The sequence below is a fragment of the Staurois parvus genome, unplaced genomic scaffold (assembly GCF_062004578.1).
Source record: "Staurois parvus isolate SC_StPar_1 unplaced genomic scaffold, SC_StPar_1.0 ptg000500l, whole genome shotgun sequence".
Lineage (NCBI taxonomy): Eukaryota > Metazoa > Chordata > Amphibia > Anura > Ranidae > Staurois > Staurois parvus.
Window position 1 is genome coordinate 554,526 of NW_028318296.1, and position 19,243 is coordinate 573,768.

Here is a 19,243-nt window from a genome sequence, read left to right on the forward strand (position 1 = left end):
CAGCACTGCAGTATCACTTGGTGACGTGGGGAGTCCCATAAGTGCAGTACAAGCTGGTGCGGTGGCGAGCACAAGTATTGTCCTGCGACCATCAACAATTCGCACACAGGCCCATAGAGCACCTAGTATCCTTCCGGATGTGCTTGCAAATCCCAACTGGCAGCCCACAAATTCTGCAGCACCCGTACTTCCCCCCCATTTTGGAATTCAGGTGGAAACAGCAAATTTAACTACTCCCCTTGATTTTTGGAGCAGTTTTTCACGGAATATCTGTATGCATTGATTGTGGATCAAAGCAATTTATATGCAGAACAAATTATTGCCGCCCACCCAAATTCAAACCTTGCCAGACCATTCGCATGGAAACCCATTACGGTTTCCAAATTTACTTTTTTTTTTTTTTTTTTTTGGGCCTAACCCTCAACGTGGGCATGACTAAAAAAAATGAATTGTGGTTGTATTGTACAGCGCCTGATTCATCATATGCCCGTGTTCTCTGCTGCCATGGCCAGGCATAGAAATGAGTATAATGTGTTTTATGCATTTCAATGGCAATACACTCTGTCATCCTCGGGATGACCCTGAATTTGACCGGCTCCACAAAATTCAGCCCCTCGCAAATCACCCTAACCATAAATTTGCAGATGTCTATATTCCCCAGCAAAAATCTGCGTTGATGAGTCCCTCATTAATTTTTCTGGCCGCCTTGCATTCAAACAATTTCTTCCCAGCAACATGCCAGATATGGGGTCAAGATGTATAAGACCTGTGAGAGGGCAACAGGCTATACATATACATTTTAGATTTATGAGGGAAAAGATAGTCATGTGGAGCCCCCTGGATGCCCAGACTACATGGGGAGCAGTGACAAGATAGTTTGGGACTTGGTGTCATCATTTCTCCATATGGGGTACCACTTATACGTTGACAATTTTTATTCAAGCGTGCCACTATTTAGACATTTGTACAATCTTGGAACTGGCACTTGTGGCAAAGTGTGACCTAATGTGTGCCCACCATTAGAAGTGGGTGGATTCAGGGCGGTATATTCTAATGGTGGGCATACCACACACTTTTTCTGGCAGAGATTTCTTCTGTTTTTTTCATTCAGTCCACAGGCTGCATACAAAAAAAAAAAAAAACATAGCATACTGTATATACCCAGCAAGGATCAGCAATGTACTGGTACATCCCTGGACTTTGAATGGTTATACCAGGATGATGCCTACAGTTGCAGGCATCATCCTGGTATTGTTTTTTTTCAGCCAGCGATCGGCTTTAAGGTAATAGCAATCCTAATGGCTAATTAGCTGCAGGATTGCTTTTACAAGCAGTGGGAGAGGATACGCCCCTCCCCCGCTGCCTTCCATCTCCTTCTCGGGCAGTCCCATGCCATCAGGGAAACCTGAGAATGCAGCCAGTGTTTCTGCCAGCTGACCATAGAGCTGATTGGAGACCAGAATGGTGACAATCATCTCTATAGTCTAAGAAATCGGAAGCTATGAGCATTTCATCACTTCAGTTTCGCAGGATAAAAACAGCGCCATTTGTAAATCGGAAAAGCATCTGATCACACCGATCTTGGTTTGATTAGATAATAATGTAAGGGCAGAGGAGAGATCTAGAGTCTGATAGACCACGAGCGTTGACCCTGTGCCAGTATGTAAACAGCGGTTGCACCATGCATGTGAGGTATCGCCTTTAACATCAGATCAAGAGCAGTAATTCTAATGCTAGACCTCCTCTTTAAATCTAAAATGGTAGCTTGTAAAGGCTTTTAAAACATTGCCTACATTGGATATTAAAAGCGTATGCAGTTTGTCGCCATTGCACGGGGCATGCGCAATTTTAAATCATGTCATGTTTGGTATCTATTTACTTGGCATACCATCTTTTATATTTTACCAAATATAATTGGCCAATATATTGTGTTTTGGTGCATTAAAAGTAAAAATTTTTTTTTACTTTTTCTTAAATTTGCGTTTGAAAAATCGCTGCGAGTATTATGTGACATAAACAACTGTAGCACCCACCATATATATATTTTTTTTTTTACACAAAATTGTCATTTAAAAGATTTATTGCTCGCACATACCATGGGTGTATGTGGAATTACTTCCCAAAATACATTCTGCTACTTCTCCCGAGTATGGGGGTACCACATGTGAGAGATGTTTTGGCAGTCTAGCCAAGTACAGGACCCCAAAATCCAATAAGCACCGTCAGGCTTTTAAAGGGCTTTATTTCCTCATTACACTTCCTGACTACCTATCACAGTTTCGGAGGCCCTCAAATGTCAGGATAGCACCAACCCCCCCCCCCCAAATGACCCCTTTTTGGAAAGCAGACACCCCAAGGAATTTGATAAGAAGCATGGTGAGTATTTAGCAGATTTCTTCTGTTGCCACAAGTTTTTGGAAAATGAAGAAAAAAAACAAACATATTTTCTTTTTATATTTCAAAACCTTGTGAGAAAAAATGAGATCTGCAAAATACTCACCAGGCCTTTTTAAATTCCTTGGGTTGTCTGCTTTCCAAAAGTAGACCATTTGGGGGGGGTGGTGGTGGTGGTGGTGCTATTCTGTGTCGAGTGGAGATGCAGGTAAGTGTGCCGTGCTTAGGTGCTGCTGCAACCACATATGCTGGCTGCAGCAGCACCGTACTGGAACAGGGGTCAGCAAGTGTCAGTGGGAGGAATAGTGCCCCATCGTTGGTGTCACTGATACCAATGATGGGGCATTATTCCTCCCACTGACACCAACGATGGGGCACTTTTCCTCCCCCCCACTGACACCAACGATGGGGCACTATTCCTCCCCCCCCCCACTGACATCAATGATGGGGCACTATTCCACCCCCCACTGACACCAATGATGGGGCACTATTCCACCCCCCACTGACACCAATGATGGGATACTATTCCCCCCCCCCCACTGACACCAACGATGGGGTACTATTCCTCCCCCACCCACTGACACCAAAGATGGGGCACTATTCCACTGACACCAATGATGGGGTGCTATTCCCCCCAATGATACTAATGATGGGGCACTATTCCTGCCACTGATACCAATGATGGGGCACTATTCTTCCCACTGACACCAATGATGGGACACTATTCCTCCCACTGACACCAATGATGGGACACTATTCCTCCCACTGATACCAATGATGGGGCACTATTCCTCCCACTGATACCAATGATGGGACACTATTCCTTCCACTGACACCAATGATGGGGCACTATTCCTCCCACTGACACCAATGATGGGACACTATTCCTCCCACTGATACCAATGATGGGGCACTATTCCTCCCACTGATACCAATGATGGGACACTATTCCTTCCACTGACACCAATGATGGGGCACTATTCCTCCCACTGACACCAATGATGGGGCACTATTCCTCCCACTGACACCAATGATGGGGCACTATTCCTGCCACTGATACTAATGATGGGGCACTATTCCTCCCACTGATACCAATGATGGGGCACTATTCCTCCCATTAAAACCAATGATGGGGCACTATTCCTCCCATTAAAACCAATGATGGAACACTATTCCTCCCATTAAAACCAATGATGGGGCACTATTCCTCCCACTGACACCAATGATGGGGCACTATTCCTCCCACTGACACCAATGATGGGGCACTATTGCTCCCACTGATACCAATGATGGGACACTATTCCTCCCACTGACACCAATGATGGGGCACTATTGCTCCCACTGACACCAATGATGGGGCACTATTCCTCCCACTAATGCCAATGATGGGGCACTATTCCTCCCACTGACACCAATGATGGGGCACGATTCTTCCCACTGGTGTGCACTGGAAGAGGGGTAGTCTTATACGGCGAGTATAGCCCAAACACTACATTTTAAACAGGAAAAGTAGGGGGTCGTCTTATACGCCCAGTCGTCTTATACGCCGGAAAATACGGTAATCAAACCAAAAACACTGAAATTTGAAATAGAGCGCCAAGTTCGCACATCACTGATCTTAGTCACAAAATCATTTTCAGTGTCTGATGACGAATTTCCCCCACGAATCGTTATCACTCAATTCTGCAAGTACTGGTAACATCTTCTGGGTTCCACGGACAGGGGATGGTGAACCCTGTAGCAAACCTGCTCATCAGAGTCGGAGCGGAGTTCTCCTTCAACCTTTTTTTTTTGTTCCGTTCTGTTATTTGAGTTATTCCTCGCTCACTCCTCACATTCCCCCTTTCCAGTCCTGCGAGGCAAACGTTATCTCCTGACAGATGGTGCGGGTCAACCAGGTTAAGACATCTTGAGTTGGCACCAGCAGTCTGGGGGAACTGTCACCTTTCTCACCTACGTCTGATAAGGCCACATTTCTCAGAGGGCTGGGAAGCATTGACCCAAAACGGCGTAAGCCCACACATTATCAAACTGACCAGAGTAATTGCACATTCCTCAGGTCAACCATATGTTTCATGTCATGTATTATGAAGCTATAGTTAATTCAGTTTCCCACTGACCACTCCCAAAACGTGTAGTAAGAGCCCCCCTCCCCTTTGAGAGGGACTTTTAAGAGAGACAAGTGAGTTAGAGCTTGACACACAGAGATCTCCCAGCAACATCGTAACAAAGGGAGATCAAGAAACCACCCTGCTCTACAACTTGGATCTGCAAACCCGGGCATATGGGCAAATAACTTAACCCTGTAATCTTCTTCCTAATTATCTCTTTGCTGTGTCTTTATATACATATATATATATATATGTTTGTGACATCTCTTTGTAAATATTTTATCGCACCTGTTTTGACCCTGTTAGAAATAAATGTTTCTTTCTGAAAGTGTTAAACTGTTTCTAAGCGCTTACTTGCAATTCACGAATCCCTGCCTTTGAAGAGACGCTACTGTTTGTTATATCTCTGTATAGCAGGTCCGCGGACCGTGTTATATAGATCAATATTTCAATCATTATAGTGTATATTTGATAACGGGAGTTTCCCAGTCTCCGACAAAAGTGGTGGTGGCAGTAGAGGGTTAGTTGCAAAATTAACCCGACCCAGTAACAAGCACATTTAGGCTGCAGGCACCGATTGTAGTCCATTAGCTGGGCAATCGCTGTGCTGGGTGCGGCTGAGTGTGGCCTTGTTACGTGCGTCACACCGCGGTTTTAGATCGGCCGGTCCTTCGGTCACGAGTTTGGTGAGAAGGTCTGGGGTCTGACGCCGTGGGCGTGACGTATTACTGTTAGTCGCGGTCATGCGATTGTCGCCTGTTGGTGGCGGCGATTGTGGATCTGTGACATATTGTTGGCAGCGTACGTGGGATAATTGCATTAAGAGCTTCAGTGCAGTGTTAAAAGTTGGCTCTGCACTGAAGGATTGTAACCTTTATGGAAACAGTCCTTAGAAACAAGTGGTGCATATTGTATTTTATATATATGTGTGTATAGAGAGACACATAGCAACAGCTATTTCCTTTTCCTACTTTTCTCCTCCATCTTTGCTTGCAATTATGCCTGGTGAAGCAGATTACGAGAAAATGAGGAAAGGTGATTTGAAAGTTGAATGTGCCTCACGAGGATTGGACGTCGGTCGCAAAACTCGTGAAGATTTGATTAGTGATCTAGTGGAGTATGATATCCGAGCAAATCAGAACTCGGGGGAACTTGAACATGGAGGGGTTCCCGTTACCCACATTGCCAGTGGCTCAGAGACGGCCTCACAGGATGGGCATACAGAGATTGACGCTGGAGGATCACCGTGCTGCCTGGAACCAGCAGAGATTCCTCTCAGATGCAGGAGGCCCTGAAACGCCTCATGGAGACAGATCTGGAGGCATACCTGCGATTCATGGAACGCCAGGCTGACAGAGAAACTGCGGAACGTCAAGCAGCGGCTGACAGAGAAACTGCAGAGCGCCGAGCAGCGGCTGACAGAGAGGAACGCCAGGCCGAGAGAGAGGCGGTGCAGAGGGAAGCTGACCGTCGGCACGAGATGGAGATGGCAAGGCTCCAGCAGCGACCGAGTCAGAACCTCGGGTCCCTAGATCACAGGGACGCCACTCTGGCCGTAGGCGCAGCCAAGTTTCCAGTAATGGAAAAGGACAGTGACATTGACACCTACTTACTGTCCTTTGAAAAAACGTGCCGTCAGTACCATGTGCCCCCAGCTCAATGGGTTCGGTACCTGGCACCAGGGCTACGAGGCAAGGCCCTGGACGCGTTTGTTGAATTGCCAGAGGGGCAAGATGATGACTATGAACTTTTAAAAGATGCCATTATCCGGAAGTACCAGATGACCCCGGAAGTGTACCGCAAGCGGTTCAGGTCCATGCAGAAGGGACCTGGGGACTCTTACACGGATGTGGCAAGTCACTTACGCACCACATTCCAACAGTGGACTAAGGGACTGAAAGCTAATTCCTATGAAGCTTTGGAGGAACTCATGATCCGAGATAAACTCCTGCACATTTGTCCAGCAGACGTCAGACAGTTCGTCTTGGAGAGGAAGCCAGCATCTACTACGGCTGCAGCAGACCTGGCAGATACCTTCGTCCACACGCGAGTGCCTGAACCTCGCAAGGCTCCTCCAAACAGCTGGAAAGGGGGGAAATCGTCCCTAGCAACCTCTCCTACTTCGGTGAGTCAAGCTTCACCTCCGCCCAACCCTGCAGTGCTTGGAGCCAAGCCATTCCTGCCTGACACCCGCAGATGTTTCACCTGTGGGAAAAGCGGACATCTCAGGACCCAGTGTCCTGAGCAGAAGCAGACGACATCATCTGGCCAGCCGGCCAGCAACTCTTCTTCTGTGCTGTTCGTTCGCAGGAAGATGCGGGTAACCCCCTCCAACTTGCAACCCGTTACCGTGGGCAACCGGTCTGCAACTGGTTTCCGGGACATCGGGGCATAAGTCACCTTGATCCGGCCAGAGCTGATTGAGCCACAGAACCTCATCCCAGGAAAGTTCCTGACCCTCACAGGAGTTGGGGGGACCCGTTCACGCATACCCTGTGCAAAGGTATTCCTAGATTGGGGTGCGGGGAGGGGGATGAGAGAAGTGGGGGTCTCAGCTGAACTGCCCACACCTGTTTTGTTGGGTGCTGACCTAGGCACTCTTGTTTCGTATTATGCTCCTGCCGAGAAGACCTGGAAGGGCCCTCTGGAACTCTCTGGACCAGCCAAGGTACTGTGGACAGATATTGGGGTAATGTCTGGGCCACCGGTGGATGGACAGAGGGAGGGGGCTGGGAATGGTGTGGGGCTACAGGATTCTCCATTAGCTGGAGAACAAGAAGAAATCCCCTTGCCTGGGGAGGTATTGAACTCATGTGTCATTGATATTATGAACGTGACTGTTGAGGATCGTTGTGGTGACACTGAGGGTGATATTACTAATGTTAGTAACATTGGGAATAAAGTCAGGAATATCAGTAATAATATCAGTAACATTGATAGTAATGTCATGGATAATATCAGTAACATTGATAGTAATGTCATTGATACTGTTTGTATTGTTGACAGCAATGTTGGTAATGCTAACAATGAGATTTGTGCTGAAACAAAGGATGCATTTTCAGTGTTGGGGGCTGGGGTACAGTCTCTGGGGGCTGAGCAAAGGGATGGTCTGGATAGGCCTGTCCCTTGCCCAGGCTCAGAAGATTGTGCCTTGATAAGTGCCCAGCCGTTGGCCTTGCGTAGGACTAGGCAGCTGGCTGGGACTTGTAGTTCCACGCCTCAGGCAGCACTGAAAAGCGATTCCCAAAGGAGCTTCAGAGGCCCGCTAGCTGTGAGTTGCCCTGCTAAGGAAGGCACACCACCGCTGGCTGGGACTTGTAGTTCCACACCTCAGGCAGCCCTGAAAAGTGAGTCCCAGAGGACCTTCAGAGGTAAGCTGGCTGGTACTTGTAGTTCCACACTTCAGGCAGCCCTGAAAAGTGAGTCCCAGAGGACCTTCAGAGGTAAGCTGGCTGGTACTTGTAGTTCCACACTTCAGGCAGCCCTGAAAAGTGAGTCTCACAGGACCTTCAGAGGTAAGCTAACTGAGATTTGTAGTCCCACAGGGAAGATGGCTCTGGAAAGCCATTCATATGGAAATTTTAGTCCAGGGCTAGGTGTGGACCCCCCTGCTGGGGAGAATAAACAAAAGACTGGCCTAGTCACTGGGGGTTGGGAGCCTGAAAGCCTGACAGTTAATCTCACTTGTCAAGGTGTGTTCACAGGCAGACAGACAGAGGTCAGAGGCAGCAGGCCTGGATTACGAGTGGAAGGAAGGTTGATGCTTGGGTTACAGAAAAAGGGCCGCCGGGCCCAGACCCAATCACCCTTCCCTGGCACCCGGGTTCCGGAGCTGCTGCCCAGGCCTTTGATAGATGGTGTCTGGATTCAGAAGGTGCCGGTTGACTGGGCCACAGAGGCAAAGGGAATGGCACAGTCAGGAATCCAGGGGTCAGCTAGAGTCTGGGCAACACTGAACGCCAGCCCTGTGTTTGTGGCCTACCCCATGCCCAGGAGCCATGAGGTAATGGAGCATCTGGAAGGTGCCTACTGTTTTGCCATCATGGACCTGAGCAAGGAGTATGGGCCACCTTTTCTAACCCAGCAAGCTCAAGACGAGGCAGCCTTTACTACCCCATGTGGCTTGCCTGAATCCACGGGAAAGCTAGTTGGGGTTGAGAATGCACCAACCGCCACTCCAGCGGTCAAGAATAGCCCGCAATGCGCAGTGGACCTGGGTGCCGTTGTCCACCTTAGGGGCCTCGCGGTGCTCAGTCCTGTCGGGGAAGAGCCCCTTGGGCCCCTGTCGCTAGTCTGGAACCAACCGCCCGTGCCCAGTCTGACAGTCAAGAAGGGTAACTGTCAGAGGGGCATGTCAGTGGTTCAGTTTAGGAACCCATCAGTAAGAAGAGACCCCCAGAGGTCTGGGCGTGGGGAGACTGAGGCAGTTGAGGCCTGGTCTGCTCCCCAGGCCAAAAAGCAGGTTACGTCAGTCGCGGGTACAGCTGGCTACGGTAAGACGCCTGGATGCGATGATCATGGCTCAGCTGGACCTGTGACTGACCTAGCAGACAGGAAACTGGAGGAACTGGTGTCCTGGATGCTAGCAGGGAACGAGGACTGTCCATCTTGGATGAAGGTACCTGTGGACACCACTGGGAGGCGAGGTCCAGAATTCGCCTATCCGGTGCCCACAGGCGCTACTACCTTCAGGCCAGATGTAGTCCTAAGCCTGAGGAAGAAGGTAGGAGAGGGAAATCTTCTTCTCTACCTCGACAAGAAGCTACATATTAATATGTTAGCAAAGGAAACCCCTGAGCCGAAGAGTTTTGTGAACAGGTGGGCACCCCGGCAGTTGCCACGGGATTCGGATAGCCACAGCCGACTGGTACCCACCCGTGACCGCTCACTTAGTTGGCCCAGCAGTGCTGCTGGAGAGAACGGCTTCCTGTTCCAACGGAATTCGGTTCTCCCGCAGTACAGCGGTACCAGGACGTCCCAAGAGGAACCTCTGGACAGAGGTCGGTTGCGTCAGGAGGGAACTTGGAGCTAACTCCTTGGCGCCCACTTAAGGGGGAGGTGTAGCAAACCTGCTCATCAGAGTCGGAGCGGAGTTCTCCTTCAACCTTTTTTTCTTGTTCCGTTCTGTTATTTGAGGTATTCCTCGCTCACTCCTCACATCCCCCCTTTCCAGTCCTGCGAGGCAAACGTTATCTCCTGACAGATGGTGCGGGTCAACCAGGTTAAGACATCTTGAGTTGGCACCAGGAGTCTTGGGGAACTGTCACCTTTCTCACCTACGTCTGATAAGGCCGCATTTCTCAGAGGGCTGGGAAGCATTGACCCAAAACGGCATAAGCCCACACATTATCAAACTGACCAGAGTAATTGCACATTCCTCAGGTCAACCGTATGTTTCATGTCATGTATTATGAAGCTATAGTTAATTCAGTTTCCCGCTGACCACTCCCAAAACGTGTAGTAAGAGCCCCCCTCCTCTTTGAGAGGGACTTTTAAGAGAGACAAGTGAGTTAGAGCTTGACACACACAGAGATCTCCCAGCAACATCGTAACAAAGGGAGATCAAGAAATCACCCTGCTCTACAGCTTGGATCTGCAAACCCAGGCATATGGGCAAGTAACTTAACCCTGTAATCTTCTTCCTAATTATCTCTTTGCTGTGTCTTTATATACATATATATATATTTTTGTGACATCTCTTTGTAAATATTGTCTTGCACCTGTTTTGACCCTTTTAGTAATAAATCTTTCTTTCTGAAAGTGTTAAACTGTTTCTAAGCGCTTACTTGCAATTCACGAATCCCTGCCTTTGAAGATACGCTACTGTTTGTTATATCTCTGTATAGCAGGTCCGCGGGCCGTGCTATATAGATCAATATTTCAATCATTATAGTGTATATTTGATAACGGGAGTTTCCCAGTCTCCAACAGAAATGGTGGTGGCAGTAGAGGGTTAGTTGCGTAATTAACCCGACCCAGTAACAAGCGCATTTAGGCTGCAGGCACCGATTGTAGTCCATTAGCTGGGCAATCGCTGTGCTGGGTGCGGCTGAGTGTGGCCTTGTTACGCGCGTCACACGTCGTGGGCTTGACTTATTACTGTTAGTCGCGGTGGTGCGATTGTTGCCTGTTGGTGGCGGTGATTGTGGATCCGTGACAAACCCTGATTCCCAGACACCAGTTCCAGAGACTAGGGATTTGATTGACTTTTCTGCTGAGGATGAACCAGCCGGCACGCCTCCAGCAGAAGAGCTGGCATCAGGGCATGGCGTTGTTGACCTCTATCCACAACAGTCAGCACTGCAGGAGCTACAGGAAGAGGATGCAATTGGCACCTCACAACTGCGGCTTGAGCTGATGTCCGTGGATGGGACTTCGGTCTCCACTGACACAACCCCATAAAAGGGACTGTCATTGGGACAGGAGGATGTCAGCCTTACTTGCAAACATTGGGGGATGTCCAAGTCAAAGTGGATGAGACTACAGTCGCCACCTGGATACCCCAGGGATGCTGGGCAGTCGGCCCAGATCCCCAACAGCATGATGGAGTTGGCCCAGCCACCCTGTCTTCTCTCCAGCGACTGAGAGGACTTCAGGGAGAAGGACCAATCCGTACTTCTCCCCAGCGGCGGGTATGTTCTACAAGAGAGGCAGAGGTTGGCTGGGTGAGTAATGCTATGTTTGGGACAATTTGTTTGGGGTACTGTGTGGGTGCGGGCATTGGGGGACTGGAAGAACAGACTAACTTTGGAGTCCACCCGTCTGGGGTTTCCTCCTGCGTTAGTCTCCTGCCGAGCGGGGAGATTTGTGACAGGAGTCATTTTGGGTGGGAGGCCCATATAACCCAGCTCACTTTAGAGAGTTCGGGAGACCCCTGTCTTAGCTCCCCATATCCCTATTATGTGTAAGTCACCCTGTGCCTGTTAGGGGTACAGGGTGATCTGTCCTAATATTGAGGTGGGGGGTTGTTGATTGTGTAATGCCATGTGGTTGCATCCCATTGTTCTATTGTGTGTCTTGCTTTGGAGCAAACTATTATGGGATGTTTGTGTTTGTATATTGGCTTGGTGGGGGGTGTCTCCAGCAGCCCTCCCTCCTGATGGGACTGTCTGCTAATGTGAAGTCAGCCAGTTCAAGTTTCAAATAAAGAGTTCCATGTTCAGACAAACGGGTGTCATCTAGTCTTGTATGGTCTGATGTAGTGTCTGTGGTCGGTGTTCGGACGGGGAAGCGGTAGTCTAGCGGAAATACCCAAGCGCAGACTGGGTTGGTTCTGTTACAATAAATAAATTTTAAAAACTCAGAAAAAATACCTAGATCAAGGTTTGATGTAGTTCAGTGCCAGGGTAAGTGTTTGGGTCAAGATCAGGGTCAAAGGACAGGATTAAAAAAAAACTTGGTATCAGTGTGTTTTAGGTAAAAAAAAAAAAAAAGCGCACTATTGTTTCTGGGCTGTACTACGGGTACAAACAACATACACATATATGGTATCGCTGCGATTGTCAAGAGCTGGAGAATTTATTTTGGGTTGTTTTTCGGTGGTAGGTTATGATAGTAACAAGAAACACACAGCTAAATTAAAAAGATTTTTTTTTTTACTATTTCGGGCCAGTTTGGGCCTTTTTGATAATACAAAAAAAAAAATCAGTAGATATCCATTACCATTTACCACCAAATGAAAGCCCAATTTGTCCTGAAAAAATGGCGGTATAATCCACCTGGATGTACGAAGTAGTTGTGATGATATGGACGGTTTTACTAACACATGTCAACGTTGCAAAATTCTGCTTAGGCATTTAGATTTGTTTTACCCTTAGGCATGAAGGGGTTTAGGGGGCGTGCGGGGGGGGGGGGGGTGTCCTATACCTACATACTTTAGCTAATAGGTGTTCCTCCTTCTCATCTCAAAAGGTTGAGAGGTATGCCTCAGGTCCTAATCTGACAGGTGTGTGGGTACAGGTGTGTGGCCCTAAACACAGACAGTGTACATTCGGGGCCCCTCACCCACACCTGCACACCTGTCTAACTAACACCTGTGGCTGTTGGTGAAAAGCAGGTGTCCCCATAGAGGCTGGGAGCTGCAGCCGCATAAACAAACCACTCATTTACACAGACAGAGCACCTTAGGAGTTCTTAGAGCTTATTCACACATGAGGTTTAGGGGTGGTAAAACCTCACAGTTGAGCTGCACATTTACCCACACCCAACCACTACTCCCTTTAGCTGCAGAGGCATCTACTGGGGATGTTCACATACCGCAACTGTGATGCTTTGCTTCGTGGCCTTGGCAGTAATTATACTCCTTGTTGAATGTGACCCATTCAAGTGAATAGCGCTGCTTTGCAAGTGCCCCACAACTGCATGCATTGCATATGGTTGCAGCGCGCTAGTGCAATACAATGCCTCCTCTCTGCCTGTCAAATACTCTCTGAGGAGCAAAGGGGAATGGTAAGGGGTAGTTGGGGGAACACCAGGCACACAATGGAAGGCTACAGGAAAGGGTAGTTGGAAGGATATCAGGCACACAGTGGAAGGATAAAGGGAAAGGGTAATTGGGAGGATAGCAGGCACAAAGTGGCAGGTTTAGGGAACAGTAGTTGGTAAGATAACAGGCACACAATGGCAGGGTACAGAGGGGTGTAGTTGGCAGGATAGCAGGCACACAGTAGAGGGTTACAAGGAGGTGGTAGTTGGTAGTGTAGCACTACCCCCTTAGGAGTTGCTGAAGATTTGGGTCCCCCTATAGTCCTGCACAGCCAGGCAACACGCATTTCCTTCTAGCCTTGCACTCCAGAGACAGCAAACAGACCTTGAACTTGTTTTTTGTTTTTTTTTTTGCATGAGGGATACATGGGATGCCCAAGGAACTGTTGAGCTTGCGTAACTTCGTAGAACTATGTACAAGTGCTCAGAAGGGTTTTTTTTCTTCTTGGAGAGCTATCCAGCCTTTCCTGGTATGCCACCTCAGACTCTAAACAAAAAACCAACAAAAGGATATAGCACCTCAAAGGCTAATAAGCAGCATAAAATAAATGCCCGTAGCAAAAAAGAAAGAAGAAATGGCGCAGGGCATACATGACTAGGCCCAGAGTGGGGAAGGAGGAACAGAAAGGGTTAAAGCAGATCCAAGGGGGTTGTTTTTAATAGTGGGGGTATTTGGTTGGTGGAAGGTTGAGAGTAAGTGGGGTTTCCTGCACCTTAGGGTGGGGGGTTTCAGTGAGGGGGCGTCAGTTTGAGCTGGGCGTCAGGAGTGAGAGCTTCCCTCCCGCCCTCCCTGTTTTTGGTGAGTATTGGGTCCCTCCAGGTAAAGGGGGGTTATGTTGGTTCCTGGGCGGTTGTTGGTTGTTGGAGGCGGTTCTTATCTTGGAAGGTAGAAACAATGGTGTGGGACCCATCGGTGGTATGGGATGCCCGGGGACATTCCCAGTTAACCAAGGTTTAACTGGAAGGTGGTGGTGCTGCACTGTGGACGGTATGGTTGTCTCTGAGCTGGTTGGTTGCGGCTGGAGGCCTAGTGTATATGGTTGTCCGCAGGTGCATTTCGGATTGTTTGGGGGTGACTTCGAAGACCAACAACAATTCTTTGGGTTTCTGTTATAAGGAATGGTTGGTGTATTTAAATTTGTGTTGTTAATAAAAGGCCATGTTGGCCATTTACTCCAAAATTGGTGTCATGTTTTTTGTAAGTATAATTGGTTAAGGGGAAAGGGGGGTTTGTACGGAACAGTCATGGTGGTAATGGGGAGTGGACAAGCCTATCTCTGGTGCAATAGTCATGTATTATGGACGTAACAATAAAACAGATCATATATATGCAAAACAATACACGTACCCCATCCCCACCCCCCACCATCGACCAACCCCCCCCAACAATGTCCCACCCTCCTCTCCCCAAGCAACTGTACAGAGCCCCTTCCTCCCCGAAGTCAGGTCAACATGGGCTAACCCTCCACCCCTTTCAAAATCCCTAAGGTCTCCCTGTCCCGTGCAGATGGACACACTCCCCGATAAGACCCTTCTGTGGTAGGGCTGATGACAGTAGGTGTGTCAGGACATGGAATCCGGCTAATGACAGAAATCCCAAAAAGTATAATAGAGTATAGATCCACAAGGTGTAGTTCCACCATGAAAGAGGAGAGCAGCTAAAGAAGGGGCAACCTGGGTTCCTCCAACAAAGTGTGACTCAGTTCATATCTGTAGTAGGTATGCCGCTGTGCTCTAAATCCTCCTATATCCTCGTAGCCATCACTGGAGCCTGTCTATGTCAAACCTTAAATCTGCGTGCACTCGTGAAATGGCAACAATTTTTTTATTTATGTCTGCTCTCCTTCCTCCCCTATACCACATCCTGCCGGCACACATTGAGCCAGTCCCGGGCCCGCAGATGGGCAAGCCAAGCCTGGGACATATAGCTGGCAGGGGGGGGCGGAGGGTGACACTGTGGGCTGTGTGGAAGCAATCGGGTGGCAGCGCTTCCACCTGACAGGTGAGCCCTGCTGCTTGCACGCAGCACAGCTAAAGACAAAAAAACCCTACCTGCCCGGTGCCCAGAACTACATGTCCCGGGGGTCAGGTGATAGGAATTGCACATCCTTGCTATTCCCCGCTGGGGTTCTTGCAGCTGATTGCAGACGGGTCATTTGCAAGTGTGAATGCTCCTGTAAGTAAATAGCTGCCACTGACCAGTGATCTCCTCCTCCCTGTGAGCATACATTGGAAGCTGAGTCAGAGCAGATTTTATTGGCCTTCTTCAGTATTAGAACAATATTAGGATGATAATATGTTCATCTTTGTGACTAAATATTGTTTTTAAACATCACTTTCTGCTGTGTTATTGTGTTCCTTTCCAGACATTAGACGTCTCCTGAAAGAAGAGGATCTAGACCCAACCTGGAAGGGAAGGTTACAAATGTACATGCGTAAAAAATTGGAGTATGTGCGCAGTTTCAAAAAACATGGTAAGTGATTTTCTCTGGGAGGCGGAAAAAAAAACAAACACAATTGGCCCTTTCATGGCCCTTTCATGGCAGACACAGATTCTTGTGGGCTAAAAGTTCACTACATGAAGTGTGTGTTAAACAAGATGACTTCTATTGACTCGCCTATTTGTTTATAAAATGCAAAATAAAATACAATCTCATCCCCCAGGGCTGCAGCTGGACCTTGTACAGCCTGTCTGACTGGATCCCCCCAAAAATATCAAAACAAATATTTTCACTAAAAATACACTAAAATCATTATTAGCGGACACAAATACAATATAACGAATACAAAAATCCTGCTGAATCTAAAGGATAACATTGTATTGAGGTAATAAATAAAGCTCAGTGTAAATGAGGTGTTGGGGATAATTCACATAGGTGCTGTGGCCTGTACAGTATGGGTCAGTAATTTATGGGGCAGGGGCTGTGTGCAGGCAGCCTATGTTACACAATGGGGACGCAGCACATGTATGAACACAGCCACAGCTCCTAATGTGACAGGCGTGTGGGTGCAGGTATACAGCCTTGAACAGTGTGCATTTGGTGACGCTCACCCACCCCTGTATACCTATTAAACGTAGGACCTGTGGCTGTGTGCATGCCCATAGAGTAACAGGCATCTTCAGCTGCATAGACAAACCACTCATTCACACAGCCAGAGTACCTGTGTGAATGAGCACTTAGGGCTTGTTCACAAGTGAGGTTGTGGGGTGGAAAAACCTCACAATTGAGCTGCACATTTACTGCTCCACAACCACTACACCTTTAGCTGCAGAGGTATTCACTGGGGATGTACACATGCCATGACTGCTTTGCTTCATGGCTGTGGCAAGTATTATACCCCCGGTCCACACGACCCATTCAAGTGATTGGTGCTGCTTTGCAAGCATCTCACAACGACATGCATTGTTCAGTTTTAAGTGCACTAGTGTGACATGAAGGGGTTAAAGCAGGTCACAACACCTCTTTACTGCCTATCAAATTCTTACTGAAGAGCGAAGAGTACAGGTAAGGGGTAGGTGGTAGGATAACAGGCACACAGTTGCAGGGTACAAAGAGGGGGTAGTTGGCAGGACAGCAGGCACACAGTGGCAGGTTACAGGGAAGGGTAGTTGGTAGGGTAGCAGGCACACAATGCTGCGGTAAAGGAAAGGGTAGTTGGTAGGGTAGCAGGCACACAGTGGCAGGTTACAGGGAAGGGTAGTTGGTAGGGTAGCAGGCACACAATGCTGCGGTAAAGGAAAGGGTAGTTGGTAGGGTAGCAGGCACACAGTGGCAGGTTACAGGAAGGGTAGTTGGTAGGGTAGCAGGCACACAGTGGCAGAGTACAGGAAGGGGGTAGCTGGTAGAATAACAGGTCTGGGCAGAGGGCAGTGAACTGGCATGCAAGGTGTACAGGCTCACAAGGCTCAATGATTCAGGAGGGGGAGGGATGGTGGCACTAGGTAAAATCTGTCTCAGCCATCCCTGCCCCAGTTCACTCACCTCTGAAATCAGGTAGGATAAGAAGGGCGGTTGCTTAGGGTATGTAGCTGCCCCTCTGGCTCCAAGAACTGATCCCCTGTGGCTCCCTGGACCATCTGAAAGCTGATGGGGGGAGAAGAGAAGAAGCTGATTGTGCTGCAGGGGGAGCCACAGTGGGATTGGTTTTAGCAGTAAGGCAGTACAGCCAGCCCTCCTGCTCATCAAGAGCCCGGACCACCCTGTTGAACTGATGGTCCTGGGCCCAATACAGCTGGGCCAGCTGTACCCCTTATTAGCAACCCTGCCATTACCACAATTAGTCATTATCATGCAGCTTTCCTTTTATTGTAACAAATGATATATAACATCACTGCTTACTTTGCATCTCTCTCCAAAACATCTGAGTCAGAAAAGGAAGTTAGGACCCTTTTATAATAATCAGTTTTTGAATCACTTTTGATGCCTTCACATTGACTTATAATGCAAAGTGCTTTTGAAATACCGCACCAAAGATGCAGCATGCAGGCCTATTCAAAGGGCAGAGCGCCTCTTGTTTTAAGAGATCTATAGGATTTAAAGGGATACATTTTTCTTTCTCTTTTTAAACCCCAAAAGTGCTTCAAAAACTGATCAGAGTGAAAGGGCCCTTAATGCATCTGCCAGGTACTCAGATCACAGGAAAAACACAGGGAACAGATAGTTTTATTAAGTCCAGAAGCTGTCAGGATCTCTGGGTCCAGCTCTGATTGAGGTCTGAATAAGGGAGTCTCTCCACACAAGGCCACCACCCCAATATATGTTGTATTGTCCTTGGGGCAAATCACTTCCTTCGCCCTCCTCCTTCTCATAACCGAATGGGCTCACAGGAAGTGCACTGAACGATGTGGAAGACTGGTGGCATGTAGTGGGCAAAGGAAAAGTAGTGCTGGAGACAGCTCCTGATTGAAGGTGAGTATGGCCACACAATCTAGGATTTTTATCCTTCTAAAATGATAGACAACACATTTTTAAAAAAATTAAGAAATTAGAGTCCTACTTTGTTCATGTTCTTCAGTTTTGTTTGTTACTTTGTTACTGCTCACACCTGCATGCACAGTGAAATGGTTAGTGTTGTCTTATATTAACTAGTTTCCGACCGCAGATAGCCAAATGACGGCTGCACTGTGGCCGGCCAATTCTGGGAGGGTGTCATATGACGTCCTCCAAGAACGCGCTCTCCTGCACGCCCCTGGGGGCGCGCACCTGGCAATCTCTGTGATTGCTGTGTCCTATGGACACAGCTGATCATGTGATCTGGTAAAAATCCAATCACAGCGGCCTTTTACCACATGATCAGCCGTGTCCAATGACACGCAGATCTCCAGGAAATGCAATTGCCGGTTCTCGGCTGCACTTTCCTCACGCTGTCAAAGCGTGCGGAAAGTACTGTTGAGAACCAGCAGTTGTCAGAGCAGGGATCGGCACCGATCATTAGGGCACTGATGATCAGTGCCCTGATGATCGGTGACCAGCAGTGCCACCCACCAGTGCCGCCCTCTTGTGCCCAGCAGTGCCACCCACCTGTGCCCAGCAGTGCCGCCAGTCAGTGCCCAGCAGTGCCGCCAGTCAGTGCCACCCAGCAGTGCCGCCAGAAGGTGCCAACTATCAGTGCCCACTATCAGTGCCAGCTCATCAGTGCTGTCTATCCGTGCTACCTATCTGTGCCCATCAGTGCTGCCTATCAGTGCAGCCTCATCAACGCACATCAGTGAAGGAGAAAAATTACCTGTTTGCAAAATTTTATAATGGAAACAAAGAAACTTTTTTTTTTCAATTTTTTCGCTCTTTTTTTGTTTATAAGGCAAAAAGTAAAATACCCAGCGGTGAGTAGATACCACCAAAAAAAAAACTAGACAATTCTGGTATTGAGTGGCAAATGCCAGTCAAGCTCTATGGTGCCAGGCAGTGAGCACAGGACCCACTAGAGGACATCGGGCCCTCAGGCCACCCTCATGGTCTGTTTCTGATTGTTTGGTCAGAGACATTCACACCAGTGGTCTGCTGGAGATCATTTTTTAGGGTTCTGGCAGTGCTCATCCTGTTCCTCCTTGCACAGAGAAGCAGATACCGGTCCTGCTGATGGGTTAAGGACTTTCTACAACCTTGTCCAGCTCTCCTAGAGTGCCTGTCTCTTGGAATCTTCTCCATGCTCTTGGGACTGTGTTGGGAGACACAGCAAACTTTCTGGCAATGGCACATATTGATGTGCCGTCCTGGAGGAGTTGGGCTGCCTGTGCAACCTCTGTAAGGTCC

At 48.4% G+C, this 19,243-nt stretch overlaps 1 protein-coding gene across 2 annotated transcripts in view; it reads left to right on the forward strand.

Moving 5' to 3' along the window:
* LOC149452041 (uncharacterized) overlaps positions 1–19,243 on the forward strand; it is an 860,283-nt gene that overhangs the window by 456,641 nt on the left and 384,399 nt on the right. For both annotated transcript variants that reach the window (XM_089689852.1, XM_089689853.1), the window contains one exon: positions 15,356–15,463. In XM_089689852.1, coding sequence (XP_089545978.1) covers positions 15,356–15,463 — 108 coding nt within the window. The remainder of the gene's footprint in view (positions 1–15,355; positions 15,464–19,243) is intronic.